The sequence below is a fragment of the Fulmarus glacialis genome, unplaced genomic scaffold, assembly GCF_000690835.1.
Source record: "Fulmarus glacialis isolate BGI_N327 unplaced genomic scaffold, ASM69083v1 scaffold16694, whole genome shotgun sequence".
Taxonomy (NCBI): Eukaryota; Metazoa; Chordata; class Aves; order Procellariiformes; family Procellariidae; genus Fulmarus; species Fulmarus glacialis.
The window spans coordinates 33,870-56,273 of record NW_009210074.1 but is presented as its reverse complement, the minus strand read 5'-3'; the positions used below and the strand labels follow the sequence as shown (position 1 = coordinate 56,273).

Below are 22,404 nucleotides of genomic sequence, written 5' to 3'. Positions count from 1 at the left end.
TCTGCTTTTTACTACTTCTATCTCCTTTCCTCTTCCAGGTTTCATTCTTTATGCAGTAATTCATAATAATAATGCATTAAGAAGCTGTATGAAGATCTGTATATGTGAAACTGAGTCTGTCAATATCTTTAAATTGATCTAGATGAGGTTTTGGAAGAACATTTGGAGCACTTGCAGATTACTCGTTTTTTTAAAATTTTGCATGGTGCTTGGCTTTTTCCAAATGTATAAAGCCTGTTTTTTCCCCACGTTCCTTTCCTGTAAATGTCCTCAGCTAATCTTTGTGGGCGAATTATCTCCTCTTCACATCCCTCCTCCCAAAATTATCATATGTATTTCCATCTGTTAAGGTTTTTTTTCTTTATTTTGCTCTGGATATGAGACTGTTTTGCTTTGTTATCAGACGTGTTCTAATTCATTTAGGCTACTGTTTTATCAAGTCTTCAACAATGTAATAAATTATTCCAAAATCTTACCATATTAGAGTAGTACACTGCTATTTGGGCGGGTTTTTTTTCCTAGCTGACATACTAGCTGGCTACTGTTCAGTAATTTCAAGCCAAGTATTAATGGCTTGAAATGGTTATCCTTAACGGATACACTTGGAAAAATGGAAAAAAGCTACAGTAATGTACTGTTGTTCATGCCTACCCTGATAACTGCTCTAAGTCTGCCATATCCACCCATATTGCAGAAATATGTGTTCTCTCTGTTTCTATCAACTAGGCTGGGATTAAAATCTTTTGAATATTCTTTCTCAAAATTCACATTTGAAATACGAACTTCAGTTAAGGTTGTTAAGTGGAAAATGATTAAAATAGTTGAGAATGAAAACAATAATACCTTCTCTTTAATCTGTGTATTGATAAAGTAGGTATTACCTTAATCACTTGTTGGCTTAATATTCATAATTCTTTTCCTTCTCCAACAAAATTGACATTGCCAGGGAGTTATTAGTTGTGATGTATTGAGATAAAAAGCCAACAGAGGACAAATTGCAGAAAGGCATAATCCTCTACAAATGCCCTTTTTTTCCTTTTATTTCTGTTGAAATGAAATAATACTGGGGGAGGGGAGGCATGTGCAAATGTTTAAGCTAAGAAGAAGGAAAAACAGAACCTAGCTCTTTAAATAGAATCAAAGCTTAGACTATCCAATATAAACTCCTTTAGTGAAGCCAGATAAAGAAAAAAATCTTTTAGGGTTTTAGTGGCTGAAAGTGGTGAGATTGCTTTTTTGTTTCATACAAAATTAATATTTGAGCACTAATTATGTTGTTGCAATTAAGGAGAAAATGCCTTTTCCGATCTTGATCTTTTAAGCTGTGAAGAACCTTTGCTCTGTGTTCATGTTATTGTTTGAGGCTGCAGCTCAAGGTGTTCTAGTGGCTGTCCTTCATCTTGCTTTGAATACATTTTGAATATAAGATTTTGTGAATTTAAAAAATATAAAATATTGACGCATGAAGCAGTTGCCAAGATATCTTGAACATGAAGATACAAGTGTGTGTCATATGTTTTCTGAATTTGAATCCATCTCATGCTAAGAATAATTATCAGTTATGATATCTGTAAGCTGTCTAAAAAGAATAAAACTTGAGGGGTGGCTGACAAGCTATCAGGTAATAATTAAGTAGCTGTATAATAACCTGTGTTCCAAAGATCCACCTTCCCCTCTGCTATGCTGAGGTCCCAGTGCTTTCCAGAGGATAATGCACATCAAGTTCATGGACTGTGCCTTGTAGGACTGCTTTATATCTTCGTTAGAACAACGGTGCCTGAACTGTGCTCGAGCTCCGGTGGTCAGGTTTGGCAGTAATCTCTAGGGGATCTTACAGAAATCCTTTCTGCCCAGGATATTTAGAGAATGAAGCAAGTCTGGGTTTTTTGTCTTTTCGGTTAAGGACTGATAGCGAATCTGATGAAGGAAAATATGATATTTTATACATAGTGGATGTAGTTCTTGTAAACAATGACATGGTACAAGAAGTTGCTTGTAAATTGGTAAGAGGCCCTGGCTTGTAAAACAGCAGCGAATGCACACAGGTCATGCCTTGTTTCATCACCACTTTATTTTATGCCTATGAAAAAAGTAAACCATGGTACAAAAGTGAGATTTCTTTAATTTTTTTTTTTTTCTTTTATGGGCATGTATTTAAAATTGCATAATGTCACTTGAATATATGAGGAGTTTGTGAATGGAATGTTATACCTGGAGAACCTGTTTGAGTGATCATGTTGATGTTCTCAACTGTGTGGATCGTCCATTTCACAGAAGTTCCTTAAAAATTAGTTTAATGGACTAAAATATGCTCAGAAGACCTTGTAGGAGGGGGAGCTGGGCCATGTATGTGGCGGATTAAAAACACTAGTGTAACACTTCCCTACTCCTTTGGTTTACAAGTAGAGGATGCGGTGTCTTGCAGCCTTCCCATCGTTCTCCCTATCCTTCCTTAGCAAGGAACTGAAGAATTCATGGAGTATTTTGGGGGAGAAACGAAGGGAGGGATGAAATAGGAGAGGCAACAGACTTTTCACTAGACTGGGGTAGTACTGATACACATCTCTCTTCCTGTGATCATGACTCTTCAGGAACCTTACACACCATACGTGTTCAGATAGGATCACAGCAGTAGGTTTTTCTACGCTCAGACTGGCAAAGACAAACGGAACGTTTGCACAGATATGTAATCAAACAGGCATGGACTTAACGAGGTAAAATTTAAACTCGCTAGAGTTTAAGCAGGTGTCAGATTTCCACACTGGACAAGGAAAGGAATAGTCTTCCCAAATAGTTGGGAATAATCAAAAAGCTGGTGACTCCCTTTGCTCCTTTTGTTCATGGTTGAATTAACGTGTGCCTTGTGTGTTATCTGCCTGTAGCACAGCAGGTCCTTGCTTCTTACTCATGAGGTTATAAGAAAGATTTGTTCCAAAAGTGAATTTGCTTCCTAAATAATTAAACAATATTCAAATGTTTGCTTCGAGAGACTGAAGATTACCTTGAGGTGCTTTCAGAACTTTGCTTATATGCTATTTTTAAAATTCTGATTTTATATCACCCTGTGAAAGTAAAGATTAATTATAATGCTTTTATGGCTGATGCAAGTGAATGTTTAAGTCTTTCCAGACTTGAATTTACTATTAACTTAGAAATTTGGAGGTGATTGCAACTTCATTAGTGAAGTTCAAAGACTTGTTGGCAGTAGTTTGATAAGATCATAATAAATCTTTTTGAATGATAACAGTATAATGTTTTTCTTTTTAGCTCCAGGGTTTAAGCCACAATGTTATTTTCACTTTGGATTCTCTCTTAAAAGGAGACTTAAAAGGTGTTAAAGGGGTAAGTGTTGAAAACTAACTTTTTGTTTAAGGGAATATTTTCAGGTTCAGCTGTCTTGTGACTGTTTTCCATTCAGCTGTGAGATTTTCTTATGTTGGCATCCATTAATATTCTGCATGTAGTCCAAAGAACAAATTCAAAATTGCTGTGACTGTGATGCTTCTTTAGAATTTCATTGTAAATTCTTGTCCTAAGGTGCACAGGAAAGCAATACTTTACAAGATTCAAACCAGTATTTTTTCCAACTGCTGTCTGAAAAGTTTTAAAAGAAAACAGTATTTTTTGTTGCTATATATAACTTGATATCCTGACTACAAAGACAAAGTTTTAAAAATGTTCTAAGCCAATTTTCTGTTTCCTAAGGACCTCAAAAAGCCTTTTGACAAAGCCTGGAAGGATTATGAAACCAAATTGTAAGTATCTTTATCCCTCTTTTTTTTTTTTTCCTTCTTTCTTTCTCTGGTCCTAAACTATGTAATGTATCTGTGGATGTAAACATGAATATGAGCAAGGCATCTCTTCTGTGGATCTCTCTTCTGCACTAATAGAAACAAAATATTTTTATATTCTCTGTGAAGTAGTTAAATGACTGCCCAATGATTCTTTAGTGTAAGAAAGATACTTAATGCTTAGATACTGAACATTGTACAGTGAGTTGTGGGGATTTCAGATGGCATTTACACATTCTTATAACCATATACGTAAAATCTATCGATAGGAAAATGATGAGATTTATATGTTGTCCTGCATGGCAGAACTCTGTGTTTTTGAGAAGCTAGAATTTTAGTGCAGTTGGCGTGACTTCTAAAATATCTGTGGTTTTAAAAATATTTTCTTGCTATAATACCAGTCTTCTGTGGGTAAAGAATGATTAATAAAAATAGCAGATTGGAAACAAGTAGTATTGTAGTTGCAGAAATGTTAGTGGAATGGTTCAGAATGCTCTCAAGGAAGTGATGGGCAGTTGCTGTAGCAGAATTCATAAGCTCTCAGGAGTTAATTCAATTTTTGTATCTTTTCATTTATTCCCCTTTTTAATCTTATTATTATCTTTGTTTCATTTATGTCTAAGCAGGAGGGGAAAAAAGCAATGAAAGAAAAAGTCAGACCACTAAGAACTGCTGAAACATCTATCGGCATAATTTTCTTACATACGTATAGTAACTTTTGCCTTCAAAATTCATTACAATGTTAAATCCTTGTGAACAACTGAACTGGAAGTGAGGTTATTACTAATCTAAGGCAAAAAGGAGATTCCTGTCCCAAGATTGCAACATCGTACTCAGTTGCGCATTCAGATTTACATGCAGAATGGTTTTTTTCGTTCCTTTTTGGTTATTTAATTCTTACAGATATTGCATATTTTGCAAAAATATTGAATAGTTTTCTATAGACAGCAAACTGGTTTAAAAAAAAAAAAATCTTTCTGCCTCTCAAATTGCTATATGTAAAATCAGGGCTATCTTTGCCAGCCTATTTGTACCAAATGCCATTAAACAGAACTTAGGAGACAGAGGTATCTCATACAGACTGAATACATGGAATCATCTATGGGATTCTGTTCTGAATTTGGAAAGTTTACGGAAAGATGCCTGTTGTCGTGTTTTTCTCTTTCCCCTCCTCCCCCCACCTCTTGTGAGCGAATTTCACTTGGGCTTATTAAGACCAAAAAGGAGATGTCCCTTACATTTCTCAGAGAACCCCATTTCCCAGAATTTGTTCAAGACCAAATATCAAGTCACGGTTAGAGATGCAGTGCTGAAAAGTGCTTTGTTCTACCTGCAAATACTATGCATTTCTTAGTTGGAGAAAAGCAGAGTTCAAAAACAAATAAATTAATCCTTTTTAATTTTTTTGTTTCCTGGCAAGGAGCACCAGTCTAATAAACACACGGTGCTTTATCACCTATTTTACAGAAGCACAGCTTCAGTGTTTATTTTTTTCAAAAAGGTTGCTAGAGAAGAAAGATTTGTTTGGTTGTTTTTTTTAAGACATCATAAAATTGTTTAGATTTTTCTACTCTATATTGGAAATCTAAGTTTGCTTACAAACGGAGTATCCAGTTAGTCTGCAGAATAGATATGTAAGGACAGCCACACTGTAAAGCTCTAATTAAAGTCTCAGGATGGCCTCTTAGTTCCATATTTGCATTTCACTATTTCAGAATTTCAGTGTTGGCTTTCTCTGAAAATGTAGTGACTGGAAGTCATGTCATTTAGCATAGCTGGTAAACTTCATATGCTAGCCTACTGTTTTTCTTAACTTCTGCCTTAGGAGCATGAAACGTATTTGATTAAGTTATTCTGCCATTTTCCTGCCAAGTCAGTAGTTTTTTATATGTATGCTTTCCACTGCAGTATATAGAGATGAAGGCTATGGAGTATGTCATACAGAAAGAGTGAGTAGGGTTTTTTCTTTTTTTTTTTTTTTTTTCCCTGCCCAAGTAGCACACAAACTAGAGAAAAGAGTTAAAGGATGAAAGGAAGGAAGGGCAGCTTCATGACTCCATTACTTCTGGAAACATAAAAAAAAATATAGGATTTGGTATCATAGAGCAACTCATCTTCAGAATGGCTTCTTTAATATTTCTTGATTTTTTTTTTTCCCCCCATAAATAATACTAGATCACATGATAGTAGAATAAATTCTCTAAAATGTTTTCTAATTAAAATTTCAGTACAAAAATTGAAAAGGAAAAAAGAGAACATGCAAAACAGCATGGGATGATAAGAACTGAAATAACAGGAGCCGAGATAGCAGAGGAAATGGAGAAGGAAAGGCGGCTATTTCAGCTACAGATGTGTGAAGTAAGAAACAAGTTTCAGCTTTTAGTTATGATATCATAACTTAAAAGTACCTTGTGGGCCTTACTTAAATCTACTTCGTCGTTTAATGGGGGTGAAGGGAGGAAATTATTTCAATGTCACATAGTACAGCAATATAAAAATAATTATTTTAGCAACGCTGTACAAAACATGGCTTCCTTTTGTTTTATTCCGTTTCTTTGGTTTTAGATTATTATGCTAAGGTTCTTGGACTGAAAATATACTATGGAAATATTTCTTATTTTTTCAGGTTTGTAGTTGAGCAGTTCAGGAAGTATTTTTGATATCTTTCTTCCAGCATGCTTTCTGAAGCCTTCTAAAATTTCTAATAAAGTGATACATGATAGTGATAGTTAGTTCCATAAAACTGCTTTTTATATTAATAGTTCTCTTTATTATGTTTTGGTGGCGAACACTTTAAATTGCATAATATTTATATTTTTAGAATATTTCGGTAATTACTGCAGTAGCATTAAAAAAGGCACATCTTCAGACAATTGTAAAAGATGAAACTTTTTCCTGAATTTGTTTTATGTTTGGGGGGGGGTTGAATTTTCTAGGAATGGCCAAATAAACTGTTCTGTTTTATATTTGGCTTAACTTTGGTGAACTGGTGGCTTATGAGTCAGCATCCAGGTTAAACACAGAGATAATTAATTCATTGACCAAATGATGTTTTATTGATTGAAAACTGTTGAAGGTTGTGAGGCATGATTATCAACATGTTTTTCACTGTCTATACAGTATCTTATTAAGGTTAACGAGATCAAGACAAAAAAAGGTGTGGACCTTCTGCAGAACCTTATTAAGTATTATCATGCACAATGCAAGTAAGTGCAATGCTTTTAAGCTTTAGGTACAATTTTCTTTTTTACACAAGTGTTTGTTTCCCTTTGTTTTGAATTTGTTTTGGTTACATCAGGACTTTTTATCATAATTGTAATCTGCCAGATGCCTGCAACTTCATCTTATTAGGCTGTAGTCTTTCAGTAGAGAGTATGAGAGTGAGCGAGTGGGGCAGGGGAGTGGTGGAGAAAGAGGCCAAGGGAAAACCCTGCATGTTGTGTACAAAATTAATTTTAGTTCCTGAGACATAGATCTAGAATGTAATTTTAGAAATAGCTTGTTTATTCTATTTAATAGTTTTTAGTTTTTATGTAAATTTTAAAACCATTGTGAAAGCCAGTAATTTCTTTGAAATTCCTTGAAGTAAGATAAGTAAGATAGGACCTTGTCATCAGTAGAACCACAGAGGCAAACATACAGGAACTTTTACTTAAGTTAAATACAGGAAAGAGATTTTAGAAATTACCAAGGAGAAACATGTTGACTAACAGTGGAAAAAAATAAGCTAAGCTATATTCTCTCTTAATTTGGTATTTGTTACAGTCACAATGGTATATCTCTACTGCTGAAAGATATCATACTTTCTGGGAAGGGTTTTAAACAACAACAACAAAAACAAACAAAACAAACAAAAAACAACAAAAAAAAGCTTCATAGTGATGAATATCAAATTATTTCCTTCAGATTTCTAATTTGGGATAAAAACTTGAGGATAGGAGTTAAACTTCTGTTTATCTATAACCTAACCCTTTATATGTTGCCATTTCATATACTAACATGTGAACTGCTTATTTGGCTCATCGTATTTTTATACAGTGAGACTAAATCAGCAAAGTAAATTAAATGTTTCTGGACTGAAATGCAACTGTCTGACCTTTCTGAAGTATATTATGTTAGAAGAATGTGGAAGCTGTGCTATCATGCAGTTAGATTGATAGTAGAACAGTTCACACTGGGACAGAGATTTTTTTTTTTTTTTGCTTTCTGAACATGGGAGGAGCTGGATAAGTTTTATTGGTTTTTTCTGTTTTTCTCCGCAAGACGGTGTACTTTGTGTTATGAATTAATGTATTCCTGATAAATCACAGGTATTTTTCATTATAGTTTCTTCCAAGATGGCTTGAAAACAGCTGATAAACTTAAACAATATATTGAAAAGTTGGCTGCTGACTTATATAATGTAAGTTTACTTATAAGTAGTTTAATGTCTGAAAATGGAAATATTTTGTTTATATGAATACATTTTAGATATAACTACAAGGGCGTATATTTCATTTCTATCTTTATGAATGAAAAGTGTGTCCTTTGAAACTCTGAATGTAGCTAGACTGAGGAAAAAAAATCTTGACTATCTTAAACTTTGTATTCTGTTTTTACAGTTATTAGGAAAAGCAGCTTTCATTCTACTACTAATTTAATGTTGCATTAAAATAAAACTAAAGTGGGAATCTTTGAATCAGATTACATTATTAGCACCAATTTTAGCTACCACTTTCATTTTTCCACAACGAACTGCTTGATGATAGCACCAGTTTTTGAATGAATTAACTTATGATGTTCATGGAAGGCAAGTAATAATGTGGAATCAAAGCTCACTTGTCACCCAAGTGCTTTTGTATTCTATAATAAGAATTACAATAATCCCATTTGCTATTGCAGTTTGTGGCTAAATTAAACTGTATTTTCATTCCTTAAGTCATCTGTTGAGCTTACTGGAGTTACTTAATATTTCAGAAACTAATTTAGTTACATTAGATGTAACGAACTGTTAAAGCGTAACAGAACAGAGCTTGCGGAGTTGTATGTTCATTGTAGCTTGCTTTTCAAGTAATACATGCATAGAAGGTGAATACATAAGAATGGACTAGTCCATGAAAATAAACTCAAATATTAGAAAACACAGAATAGTAGAGCTGGTTGCTCAGGACATCTAAAATTGTATATTGGAATGCATAAAAAATTAAAATTAAACTTGCATCCAGAAAGCGTATAATGGCAATTTCTTTCCATAGATAAAACAGACACAAGATGAAGAAAAGAAACAACTTACTGCTCTTCGTGATTTGATAAAATCTTCTCTGCAGCTTGATCAGAAGGAGGTAAATAATTTAGACATGTTATTCTCAGAGATAATGTGAATTTATGAATTCTGTATTCAGGAATTCGTTTAATTGATGTTCAATTTGTGTAGTTATTGGTTCAGAAGAGTTGGACTTTGAACATTATGACAAAACTAATATTTAGAATGTCCAAATACCAACAAACAATAGTTTGGGATTAATTTTCTATTTACATTTTACATATGAAAAGAAATTATTCCTTTTTTTGTGTAATTTTATATTTTTTATGTACTTTTTTAATGTACTATAAGAACAGTTGTAATGGATCAGTTAAATGCTTCATCTAGCCCAGTATCCTGTCCTTGACAATGATAAAGAATGAACGTTCAGGAAAAAATATAAAGGGATGGGATGCACACGTCTTTCTTGTGTCTTGCCATCCTCCAGCCAGATTGTGTTCAGGATTTTCCTGACCTAGGTGATCCTGAGTAAGCCAGAATGAGAAATGTATGGTTTCCGTATTACTATTCATCTGCTAACTCATATGGGTTTTGTGATGTTGTTCTCCCTCCCAAACCCTTTTTGCTAGTACTGTATCATAAGGAAGAAAGTTTGTATGTCAACCAGATAGAAGTGGCTGAGACAGGGCAATTAAGAAGAAAAACACATCATCAGTTATGCTGGTATCAGAAGTGAAGGGGGAACATGCAATGTCCACTGCAGATGTTCTGGAATACTCCTTGAACTAGGAGATAGGATACAATATATATCACAGTGTTTACCTGAGATAATATTGTGACTTTTTCCAAACCATAGGGCCTGAGTGTCAGAAATACTAAATATCACGTGGTGAAGCTGAGTGTTGGGGGTGGTGGGCTGGAGGGGAATGGGGTGACTTTCCTTTAGGAAAAGATCGCTTACCCTCTGTTCAGTTTTCTCTTCAATAAAACATGAGTATTTGCCAGGTGTCTACTCAGCTTATTAAATATTTATTATGAAATATGGATTATTATTATAATTAAACATTAGACAGATGCCATTCTACTGCATATATATATATGATCATCCACTTATATGATTGGGTAGTATTGCTAATATCAAATATACATAAGAATATAATTTACAACCAGATGTACTCAGTCAGCCAAGTTTCCAACAGTGATCAGTCATGGATGTTTACAGTAAAATGCAGGGCAATAAACACTGATACTTCCCCAGAATACCCTCCCATTAGTAGTTTGACTGTCTTTGCAGTGTCTCCACCACCCTATGGATTTCCTCTCTTTGAATTTGTGCAGTTGCTTCTTGAAGCAGTGTAAACTATCAGCTTCTGTTACAGCTGTGTCTTTCCCACCATCACTACATGTTATGTGGAAAAATCTTTTTCCTTTTATTTGTTTTGAACTTTTAGATCTGCATACCCTACTCAAGATGGAGGTGCTTGTGAATTTATGATAGCATCACTAGATCATTTCTGATCTTGGTTTTTTTCATATAAGTCCTAACATTGACTTGCTTTTTGACCAGTGCTTAGTGCAGAGAAAGAGGTGTGTAACGTTTAACCAGCTGTAAAGCTATAACCATAGCATTCTGTTTCTGAACGTTAATAGTCAACTCATAGTATCTTAGTTTTCCCCTCTGCATCACTTTGCATTTGTTTATGCTGATCTTCACCTGTCATTTATTGTCTAGTTACTATCGTGAGGTCCTTCAGAAATTCTTCAGTCAGCCTTTCTTGGGTATTCTGAATAATTCAATACCATCTAGCAAACTTTGACATTTACTGTTCACCCTTTTCCAGATTGTTTTAGTATTAGACACCACATGTGCTGGCACAGCTTTCTATGAAACTCATTTGTTTGTTTCCTGCTTTTAACTCGTTAGCTCATCTGAGGACTTTTCCTCTTGTCCTGTAGCAATGTAATTCTTTCAATTTCATAAGGAACACTAAGTGCCTGTTGAAAGTCCAGGTGGACTGTATCAGTCTAATTTCTCATGTATTTCTACTTACTGGTTCCTTCAGAGAACTCCAGATTTTTGAGACGTAACCTTTCTGTACAAAAGCTGCACTGATTTTCTGGTGTATATAATACTAAATGCACTCTTAAAAGTAGTTTTCATTAACCTTATGTGGTGTGAAGCTTACTAATCTTTACTTTCCTGGAATTCTTCTGGAACTTCTTCAAAAATAGGCCTTTAGTAACTGGGGCAAGTAAGTATTTTTATGGGCTTTCATGTAATTTTGTAGGTAGCACATTGTGATGATGGCTACTGCGTGTAGATAAATGGCTTAAGTTAGTAAATTATTTCAGGTGGAATCACAATTAATAAGGAATGATTGATGAGTCATTTCTTACAGTGTGGTGGTGGTGGTTTATTAAATTTTGAATACTTGCCTATGTGTGGTTTCGTAATGTAGATGTACATTATATAGCAGGTAAACCTTGGCCAGAGGGCTGTTCCTCTCCTGCATTTTTAATCCCATTGCGCTGAAGGACGAGACAACCTTACAACACACTGTACGTGGTTTTTAGAATTTCTTTGACGTCACAAATGATGGCAGGAGTACTACAGAGCACCTCTGAGTAGATCCCAATTTATTGTAAGACCTGCCAGCTCTTTCTAGTACTCAGTCTTCCCTTATTGCATGCTCTACAGTCTTTTCCAGTGCTCTGTTTGGTATTTTTTTTTCCTTCCATCTCCAATGTGCGCATGGACCTACTAGATCTCTTCCATAATACTTCCAGAGCTTCCCATACATGCGTTACATTTGTAATCTCCCTAGTATCTAAACCAGTCTGAACGTAACTAATGCTCGTTCTCCATCCTCATCCCCAAAAGTTGAACAGAAAACATCAGATTTCAAGAGCTACTTGGAAATAGCTTTAAATTCTGAAGTGTTTTTATGAATCGATTCCCAATACACAGAGGAACAAGACCTGCTCTCTTCTCACATACCTTTTTCTTCCACAAGCTGATTATCTGGGAAGCAAAGAAAAATACTTCCTTCTCTGCTGGCTGCTGCGTATGTTGTTAAGTTCAAGCTACTTGGTAATCAGCCGGTTCTTGGAAATAAAGTAGGACTAACAGGTTGTTCTTCGGTGCTGTGTATTGTACATACATGGCTGCATACAATACAAGTCAGGTTTCAAAAGTTGCTCACAGAGCATTATGAGGCCCTGGTTTCGGGATAGAGTTCATTTTCTTCCTAGTAGCTGGTATAGTGCTGTGTGTTGGATTCAGCATGAGAATAATGTTGATAACACACAGATGTTTTAGTTGTTGCTAAGTGGTGTTTATGCCGGTCAAGGACTTTTCAGCTTCTTATGCCCTGCCAGCGAGAAGCTGGGAGGGGGCACAGCCAGGACAGCTGACCCAAACTGGCCAACGGGGTATTCCATACCGTATGACATCATGCTCAGTATATATAAACTGGGGGAGTTGGCAGCGACCACTGTTCGGGGACTGGCTGGGCATCAGTCGGCAGGTGGTGAGCAACGGCATTATGCATCACTTATTTTGTATATTCTTTTATCATCATTATTATTATTACTATTTTCCCTTCCTTTTCTGTCCTATTAAACTGTCTTTATCCCAATCCATGAATTTTACTTTTTTTTTTTCCCGGTTCTCTCCCCAATCCCACTGAGGGCGTGAGTGAGTGAACGGCTGTGTGGTGTTTAGCTGCCTGCCGGCCTAAACCACAACAGAACTAGAATAACTAAATGAAACGTGATGTTTGGTTTTTTGGTTACCTGTTTCCTGCATGTGTAGTAAAAATTATTCTGTTTCAGTGGAAAGTAACCTCATTTAAAATATAAAAATTAAACAAGTCGAATTCTGAAACTTAGATACATGTTGTAATAAAGTAGCTTCCTAGGCATCACCAAAATAAACTATGCAACTTTATGACTTTAATTATTGTGTAGACAGATCCTAGGACTCTTGAAAAACTGTGTGTGTATATGTATGATAACTATAGAAAAAGTTATAAGTATAAAAATAAAGTGTTTGGCTTGAAAATAATTGAAATTGTGTCTTAGAAGGAAAAGGAGCAATGTTGTGATTCTCAGACATTCAGGCAAATCACGGGAGAGAGAGAGATCTGCTCTAATGAAAGAATCCACTGTTTTGGATAAAATAACCATTTGCTCACACTGATGTTCAAGTGTCTCTTTCAAAATCAACATGAAGACTTTCACTCTTGTGATTCTGCTACATTACTTGAGTCAGAGCGTAATGATAGTGGCAGATATGCGGAGCTTGGTAAAACGATGTGTCTGTTATTTAGGTATTCAGTGTTTTAATCCTGAAATAGCATGCCAGCGTTCATTACTCCTTAGTTAAGTGACAACAAAACTTGAAGACACATAGCCTGAGTTTCCCCAGTCAGTTCTCCATCATTGTGTATATCCAAATCTTCAAGTACGTAAAGCTGGGCTTTATTGCTGTGACAGATGGCCTCATGGTTGTGATTAAGAATACATTTTCCCCCTTGTATTAGTGCATTATAATCTCACCGTTGGAAAATGTATGGATTAATGGAAATATTGAAGAGCATGAACTGAGTGGGATTTTCTCTGGTGGATTTGTAAAGATTCAGAAGTATTCTTACCAAAAATTACTTTGGCAGGGAAACAGTTTGAAATAATAAAATAATTGAGGCCATGGTTGTGTGTAGTTTTAATTTTCTTTGACCCTTTGTGCAAGACAAGGAAGTTGAAACTAGTGATTTCTGTCTAAATTGTAAATTCTGCCACCTTTAACCTCTTTAGAGTTGCCATTAGATAAGTGAGATTTTCTACCCATCTCAGACAGCCTTGCTGTCACAGATGACAAAAAGAGATTCCTGCATGGCTGTTAAATATATTAAAGCATTTAGGACCTCTTTGAATTAAAAATAATATGTATGGAAAAATTACTCTTCAGCACCCATACTTTCAGGAAGAAACACTAATATATCCTACACTTTCAAGGTCTCATAATGCAACTCCTGTTTTACTGTTGCATGCATTCAAGGTGCTTATTTAGCATTATGGACATCTGTAATGCTCTCACACATTTTGCTGGCATACCTGTCCTTTCATTGGTGAAAAAACTATTACTGTAATCTTTGCAATTACCTGGTTCTTGGAAGAGCACATCTTGACAATCTTTGAATCTTGGGTTACGCAGAAGTGCTAGTGCTGTAGCTTCGCTGCGGGAAGTACAATTTATTGTGGCTCTGTTACATGCAGTGTCTCCTGCTGCCACTATGTACTGTCTTATTATCAAGTTATGGCAATTTCTGTTACTTTGCGCAAGAGTGATCTGATTTTGTAAAATGACTATGGTTTAAAGCTTTGGGGGAAAATATTTTAAGGGACACTAGTGTAATTTTAATTGCGTAAAGTATTTATTTTATATGTTGAAAAATGTTTATATGTTAAGAAGCTTAAATTTTAAAGAAAACCAGACCTTTAATACAGGCTTCTATTCCCTATTTTTGTATATTAATTATTAGTACAAATGTAACTTAACAACTTTATGTTGAACATAGCTAGTCTTTAGAATCATCTTTTGTGTCTGTTTTGTGAACTGTTTCTCTACATTTTGATTTATTTCCCCAAATCTCCATCTGATACGTTCTTTGGAACAGGAATTATATCTCATTACGTTCTTACCTATGCTGTGACCAATAGCACCCTAATTCCAATGGGGGTTCGAAATGTACTTATAATAAATTAGCTGCATACTGTGATGGTGTAAACACTTACTGCTGACAGCACATTGCACATAGCAGCCTTCATGCTGCTTCCAACCATAACTGCCAGTTTTACCAAAGCACTTCTCTCTAAACTCCTATCCCAAATTTGGTACAAAATGAAAAACAGTTGTAAGGACCCTGAATAAAACAGGAGAGAATAATCTTCAATATATATTGGTTGTGGAAATTGTAAGAAACTGCTTTGAAAGAGAAAAGGTTATTGCCAAGGGAGTAATTGAACTTCCCATTCTTTGGAATTTTTTTTTGTAGAATTTTGTCAGATGTTTTGCAGATAATTGTTTCACAGATAATTGTTTCACAGCTACATTTAAAACTGTATCGATGTGTCCTTAATTATACCTTTTTATATAGATTTGCAAAAATTAAAAGTTAACTTTGGGCCTGATCTCTTTCAGTGGAAATTCATAATTAGCGCCAGTTTGGTGGAGGATACAATATAGCTATCATTTTAGACAATTTACATGTAATAAAGACTTGGAGATGTTTAGTAAACTTTGATCCTGTAGTCATCTTAGTTGCTTTTATGAAGCTAATGTCATACATGCAAGGTTGCACAGAATTTTGTTACAATGTTTTGTTACTTGACAAGAAAAAGCACCAGTGTGCTAAAAAAAGTAATTCTTGCCTTCTTTCTAGTAGTGATGTTAGAAAGGGGAAAAATTGTTTTCCTAGATAAGAGGGCTATAAAATTTATGTTCAAGGAACATGTTTTTTAAAAAAAAATAATAATTCTTGTTGTAAATTATTTGCTTTCTCTTTCCTCTATTGCTTTTGCCTTTCGTGATCGAAGTCTAGGAGAGTAAGTCAATGTTTTCATGAACTTTTGGGGATTTTTTTTTCTGATATGCTTATAACAAGTTAATCCATTTCACTCAATTGTTTCACTAGGACAGGCCAAAAGCTATTTCAGTTGATTTCATTCTCTAAAACTCATGAACTGTGTACATATTTTTAATTGGATTTTAAAAAAAATAGTGATTATTAGCATTTGGTTTTGTTTGTTTGTTTATATATGTGTTTTTCTGTATATATGCATGCTATATTCTGTTGCTTTCTTTTTGAAATTTTATCTTAGCCTTTTACTCTTTGATTATAAGATTATGCAATATTAAATTTCTATTTTAAGAAGTCATTATTTTGAGATGCATATTTGCATCCATATTATACTTCAAACACCTAATGAAGTAATTGAATCTTGAACATGCAGTTAGTTCAAGATCACGTGATGTAAAAGCAATCTCTCCTATGGATGTAAAACGTGCATTAGGAGTTCTCTTTTTTTTTTTTAATCTTTAATAATTTGTGAAGTTGTGGTAGAGAAAAGAAATAAAGTGAAACAGGTGTAAAGGTTAGGAAAACTTACTGTGCACATCAGGAAACGTTAATGGTGTTTTTCCCTTTTTTAGGATTCACAGAGCAGGCAAGGAGGATATAGTATGCATCAGCTTCAGGGGAATAAGGAATATGGCAGTGAGAAGAAAGGTTATCTTTTAAAGAAGAGTGATGGGTATGTTCTTGGAGCGCATAATACATAGTGAGAACTATTACTATGTTCCTGCACTGATTTTTATTGTTTTCTACTGTGGGTGCTTAAGGTACATTCCCCTAATGCATGTGCCACAAGTACTCAAGAATTTCACAGTTCAAATCTGAACACAGATCTGAATTTAATTTAGCAAATCTAAAAAGCATGACAAACAATCATTAAAAAAAAAAGTCAATTAAAAAGAAAGCTATTGGCTTTATAAGTCTCTAAAAGGTGATTAAGACCTGCCATAAATCTCCACGTTACTTCTGATGAGGCATTTAGTAAAATTTTGACTGCATCTGTTTCTCAAGGCTAATCTTCTCAAAACGTTAATGGGATTAACATGTGTTTTGAAATCATGTCTAGTCACTGAATTTGTTGGTGTTCTTATGTAGGTTAAGGAAAGTATGGCAAAGAAGAAAGTGCACTGTTAAAAATGGAATTCTTACCATATCACATGCAACGGTAAGTTATTTTTATGCCTTTTTATTAAAATAATAAATTAACATTATCCTTTCCCAGTGAATCTGTTGGTATTAATCTGCTATTAAAAAAAAAATGCCGCTTCTGCTTCCAACTGTTGAAGTTCTGTGGATTATCAGAAGTTGGAGACTGACTTAGGGAAGTATTGTTATACTTGCTCTGTTAAAATTTTTCCTAGTTGTCTGCTGCTGACCACTAGTGGGAACAGTACTTCAGGTTAAATGGAGCAGTACACCGGTTCTTACTATACCTTTGAGATACGGGATGTGATTCATCTGAATAAAATGAAGTGTCTATAGTGTAGCTGTCTGCATCAGAGCAAGATCCTGTAGACTTCTCTCTTAGCCACTGGGGAGGTGGTCAATGTAGTCAAAGGAGTCTGGGTAGAATTGGTCAGATGTCTTGTTATAAACTCAATTCTGGCTGTTGACTGTACTGGAAGACCAATAACTAGCTCATACATAGATGACTGTATTACAGATGTTTTATTCTACATAGGACGTTAACTGTTTAAAACAGTTTAATGCCTACACAATCATTTTGTAAAAAAATTTAAAATTGTTCAATTAATCAGAGTGAGAAAATGGGAATAAAGGCTGGTTTGAAATTAATTTTAAAACTTCCTGTGGACTGTATGAAGTAAGTGAACTCTTTAACCGTCTAAAATTTTTCTTCATTTTTTTTTCCCACTGCTATAGCTTATGGCAGTTGATTTAATACTTATATGTATTTATCAATAGTTTGAAAAGAAAATGGCAAATATATTGAATAGACTTTTCAATTAATACTTCAACTGGTTTTGCTCATAAGGATTGTCATAGTATATCTGTGAAGAACATAATTTGGAAACTTGGGAAGTTTTTTATACTAGATGTTATTGATAGAGTCTGACAGATGAGTGAATGTGTTAATATTTTGAGTGCTTTCAACTAAAACTGTGAAATTTTGGAAAGTTTTGATCATAGTGAGTTCTGGGAATCAGACATATATCTGAAGTATCTTCCTAGGAATGCTAAATCATGAGGAGACAGCAACATTGTCATGGTGCAGGCAGTCCTAAAATTGTCTTGCGGCAGTATGACACAAACTTGTTGCAAAGGGGATGGTCCCATTTCATCACCCTTTTTTCCCCTCCGCCCCAAATTCCACTGAGGGCCATGAGTATCAGTGTCTAAAGTTAACTACCTATCTTAAGCAAGTTAAAGGGAAGTCCCTACACTTTGTACTGGAGTGTTGTTTTTGTTTTTTTTTTTTTAATGGCTAGGAAGATAATCCTCGCCTCCTTTGAGGAGTCACTTGCGTAAATTATTTATACTGAGGTTAGTAATGATTCAGTTATCACCATGTAAAAAAAAAACAAACGTGTATTTTCAAGCTTAAGACTTGCCAATATAGAATTCTTTGAATTGCACTATTGATTGTAGTTTTCCTTTTCTTGTATGTAGCTGTGTAAAAGCAGCGCAATTGCTTTTTTTGGTTGCAGTGCCAAGAGGAAAGTAACTTTCATTTTTTCAGTGATGAAGAGTTCAGATCATGACAGCCTATTCAAGGCTAAACTTTGAAAACTGAGACTCCAATCGCATATTTACTCCTTCAAAGAATTGTTGCTCCTTAAGCCTTAAAAATATTGTGTTGATGAGCTTGTTCTGACAAACATTTGACAATGTGGTAAATGCACTTAGAGATTTTTTTTTTTGTTTGCTGGTTTTGCATTACTTTTATATTTGGTTTACAGTTTCTAACATGAACACTTCCAAAACTCAGTTCAGAAGTATTTACTGATAACTGACATCTCATGTTCAGTTTATATCTGCCAGCTGTAGTAGCTTTCATTCAGTATCTCTGTGGTTTCTGATAAACCTGTATAAACCCAAAATACTTCAAAGACACATCATGTCTTAAGTAACCTAATTACAGCAGAGAATATTAGTAGCTGTATTTATTCCAAATTCTGAAATTCCAGATCTCTTCTCTTCCCTCTTAAAGTTTTAGGATTGTATCTTTGATTTATTTAAAATGGGAGGAAAGTTGGAATATGGGCATGCTGTAATGAAAAATTGCATAATAGTTTTACCATTGTTTGTGAAATACAATAAAAAACTTCAGTGTCAGCATGTTCTAAATTAAAGTTTATTCCTTTAATCCCTTCCAAATAGTCAGGAAGAGTTGCTATGAAGATTTTAATTTTGTTTAGATTTAGCAGTCTGTGCATTCTGACAGACCAAGTCAGACAAATTCATGTTTGTCTCAAGGGTTTTGAGGGTGTACATGTATGCATGCCTGTGCTGTAAATTAATATCATACATGCCCACTCCCCAGAAAGGAAAAATAATCCTAAATCAAGACATTTTTAAAGTAAAATAAATTTTCTTTTTAGTCCAATAGGCAACCAGCTAAACTGAATTTATTGACCTGCCAGGTGAAGCCAAATGCTGAAGATAAAAAGTCTTTTGATCTAATATCACGTAGGTAGCAACTGTAGTACCATCTTGCATTATGTGGGATTTCTAAAAATGTTATCGCAAGATACTTTGAGTAAAAATAAGGCTACTGTTCAAAATTCAAGTGTGTAGCCAGATACATGCAGTGCCTTGCGAGTGTTCAGATCCTGCTAGGTTTGAAGATGGGTTGAATGGACAAATGAATAAAGAACCTTTTTTGTGGGTATGTGTGACATAAATACTGTTCATTTGTGACAAGCCATAAAATGCAGCATATGTGCTGTTCTCCTAAGTTCAGAGAGATGTTTAACAGCTTAGTGGAACATGCATAAGCTATATCCACCAGGAAATGGAAAACACCTTAGGCCTCATCTTGTTTTTCCTTCATTGTCTGTTCTGCTTTTTGAGTGCTCTTTGGGGTGTTGAGGAAGGCAGGGAGAACCCAGTTTCTCTTGTTCTCTTATCCTCCTTTTAAAATATGGTTCTGTTTGTCTAAAATTGGTAGTGACTTGTCTTCTCAACGTTAAAGCTCCTGTGATTTCCCTTCTTCCCATTTTGGTTTTGTATAGCAGGTATTTATATCCAGTCTGATTTTAAAAACATTTTTTAAGTCGATGAGTCAACTTACTGTTTTCAGTCTTTATGTATATAGTATTAAACAACAAACAGTTCCAACATTCTATATTTACAAGGGCAGTCTGTGAAACCTTTGAACGTGAGGGATAATACCCAGTTCATATCTCATCCTTTGGTTAATAAAAAGAAGTTTCTTAACCCAAACGGAGGGAAAAGTATATAATAGGAACAAATTCATTTTGCCCTTTTCTGCTACTTATGTTTCAGATTTGAAGGACAGAAGGACAAAATTTGATTCATATGCTTATTTTTCTTTAATATTTCTAAACATAAGACTTTTGAAATACATACATTTGGTGTAAATCAAAATTCACAATTTCATCTTTCTCTGTTTCTTTTAGAATTGTTTTCCATAGCTATGAATAAAGTATTAATGTTGCTGGTTAAGAGCAATTGCTCTTCAAGGCTTTAGTTGCCAAACAGGTTTTAGTAACAATATATAGATATTTTAAAATTTATCATGTGCCAAATGAAAAGATGTATTTATTTATTTCAGATAACAGAACATACCACTTTCAAGCAGAAGATGAACAGGAATACGTAGCGTAAGAATGTTTACATTTTTTTCAAGTTTGTTTTGCCAACAGAGGTGTATGAAATCACATGTAACAGTGGAAATAGTTTTCTCAGTTAATGCAGTTGTAGTGCCTACTGTCTGTTTTTTCTGCCGTTGTGCATCTATAAGCGTAAACTATTTTGTGTCACACTTCAGGGCTCTTTGAAAACCTTGTAACGTTAAAAACAAAATAAAACAAAAACCCAACCCAACCAACCAAAAACCCGTTTAGATTGTGTACCCTGCTAGCACATGGTTCGTGTGCAGTTGCTTGGCATGATATAGTAGATCAGGTTATTAGGGTTCAAATGAAATATTTTTAAATTATTCTTAAGTCTTCTGTGTCAACCCTCTTTTGCAGTTACTTCCTTTCCTCCTGATTGTACCTTTTCCGTTAAATTAAAAATAATAAATAGATAAAAGATCTCCATATAACACATAGAAAATAATTACAGATAATGGACCTTTTCTACTGTAGGCCTAGAAATAAACAGCAAAGCAGTTCTCTGAGATTTGTGTACTTCAGAATCTAGTAATTTGCTTCATTAGTGCATGTTTCTAACCAGATTATTTCCTTTAAAACAATCTTTCTTCCTGCTACATCAGAACTACTTCTTGTCCTGAGACCCATGTACCACTTTTTTTCCTCCTGAATATTGCTCTCAGTATCATCAAAAGTGTGTTGCGCAGATCATTGCAATTTAATGCTCGTCACCTGATAAGTTGAGGAATAAAGTTACTAGTGAAGAGGGCAGCAAGCCTGAGCCTTCCAGGCTGCATCATTCTTCAGGACTGTTGTGCTCTTTTGTTGCATGTCCATATTCTGATGGAAGACTGTGTTGCTCAGTTGTGTATTTTAAAGGTACAGGGAATGTTTGCAGGGTATTTCGGTTGTTTGGTAGTGTTGGGAGGCAATGGCATTGACAGTTCAGCATTGAGAGGCATGAATGAAATGGGAAGGCTGGAGAGTTCTTTGTCATGCAGCTATTTCCTTCCAGAGTCTTCCACAGCTTTGTTGGCTCTTGGAGTGCAAAGCTAACTTGCTAGTCATGCTTACAGCATTCATTCTGGAACTTAATTATTCCAATAAGTTTCTTAGCCAAGAAGAAAATACTGTTACTTCTGATCAGTAATGCACTTGATGAGTCAGAAGGTTTTGTGTCTCTGCCATAAATGAGTTTTTACTATATTTGTTGGTTTAAAAGGTGAAGTTTGTTTGGGTTTTTTGTCTTAATGCGTGGGCGGGGAAGTATATGTGTGTGTGTATTTATGTGTGTATTATAAAACACGTAATCTCAGATCTCTAAAATAACCAGATTTTTTTTTTTAACATATACAATAATAGATGCTTTCTACTTTTTGATAATTGTGGATAGAGCCAAATAGACTCTGGACATGACCTTTTAGTTCTTTTCTACTCTCTTTTTGAAGGTCAAGAGTATATCCATTTGTGTAGGAAAAGCCTGGATTATAAACAGAAATATAATATTCAGAAATTTTGCTATGAAGAAACACAGATCTGACTTCAGTCTAGTGTTTAGCAACAGGCTTCAGACATTTTCTACTTTCGGAAGACTGAGTTGGAAGGTCTTGATACTATCTGTTGCTTGTTCCATACAAAAAAGTTGTTTCTGGAAATTTGAAAATTACTATGCTAGTGTTCTGTTTATGCATTTACCTGGAAACAACAATGTTGCAATAGGGATTATCAGAAGAGACAGAGATAAATTTTTATTGCAAACCAAAAAAACTGTTAGCCTGGTTATTCTGGGAGGGCTTTTATTGGCTTAGAAATACTGAAGAAAAATAAGAGGAATCTGAGAGTCTGGTCCACCGGAGGTTAATAAATACTTCAGTTGTCTTCATTGGATCCAGAAGTCACCCATGATGCCAGATTTTTGTTTAGCCTCATGACTTTCT

At 34.8% G+C, this 22,404-nt stretch overlaps 1 protein-coding gene across 1 annotated transcript in view; it reads left to right on the top strand.

Moving 5' to 3' along the window:
• The window catches only part of LOC104072462 (arf-GAP with SH3 domain, ANK repeat and PH domain-containing protein 1-like), a gene marked incomplete at both ends in the record, with an annotated part of 58,286 nt that overhangs the window by 3,444 nt on the left and 32,438 nt on the right, over positions 1 to 22,404 (top strand). The window contains 10 exon segments of the mRNA XM_009577059.1: positions 3,268 to 3,342; positions 3,706 to 3,755; positions 6,020 to 6,149; positions 6,912 to 6,997; positions 8,118 to 8,193; positions 9,026 to 9,112; positions 16,247 to 16,347; positions 16,764 to 16,833; positions 19,229 to 19,316; positions 20,425 to 20,473. Of these exon segments, the coding sequence (XP_009575354.1) occupies positions 3,268 to 3,342; positions 3,706 to 3,755; positions 6,020 to 6,149; positions 6,912 to 6,997; positions 8,118 to 8,193; positions 9,026 to 9,112; positions 16,247 to 16,347; positions 16,764 to 16,833; positions 19,229 to 19,316; positions 20,425 to 20,473 (812 nt within the window).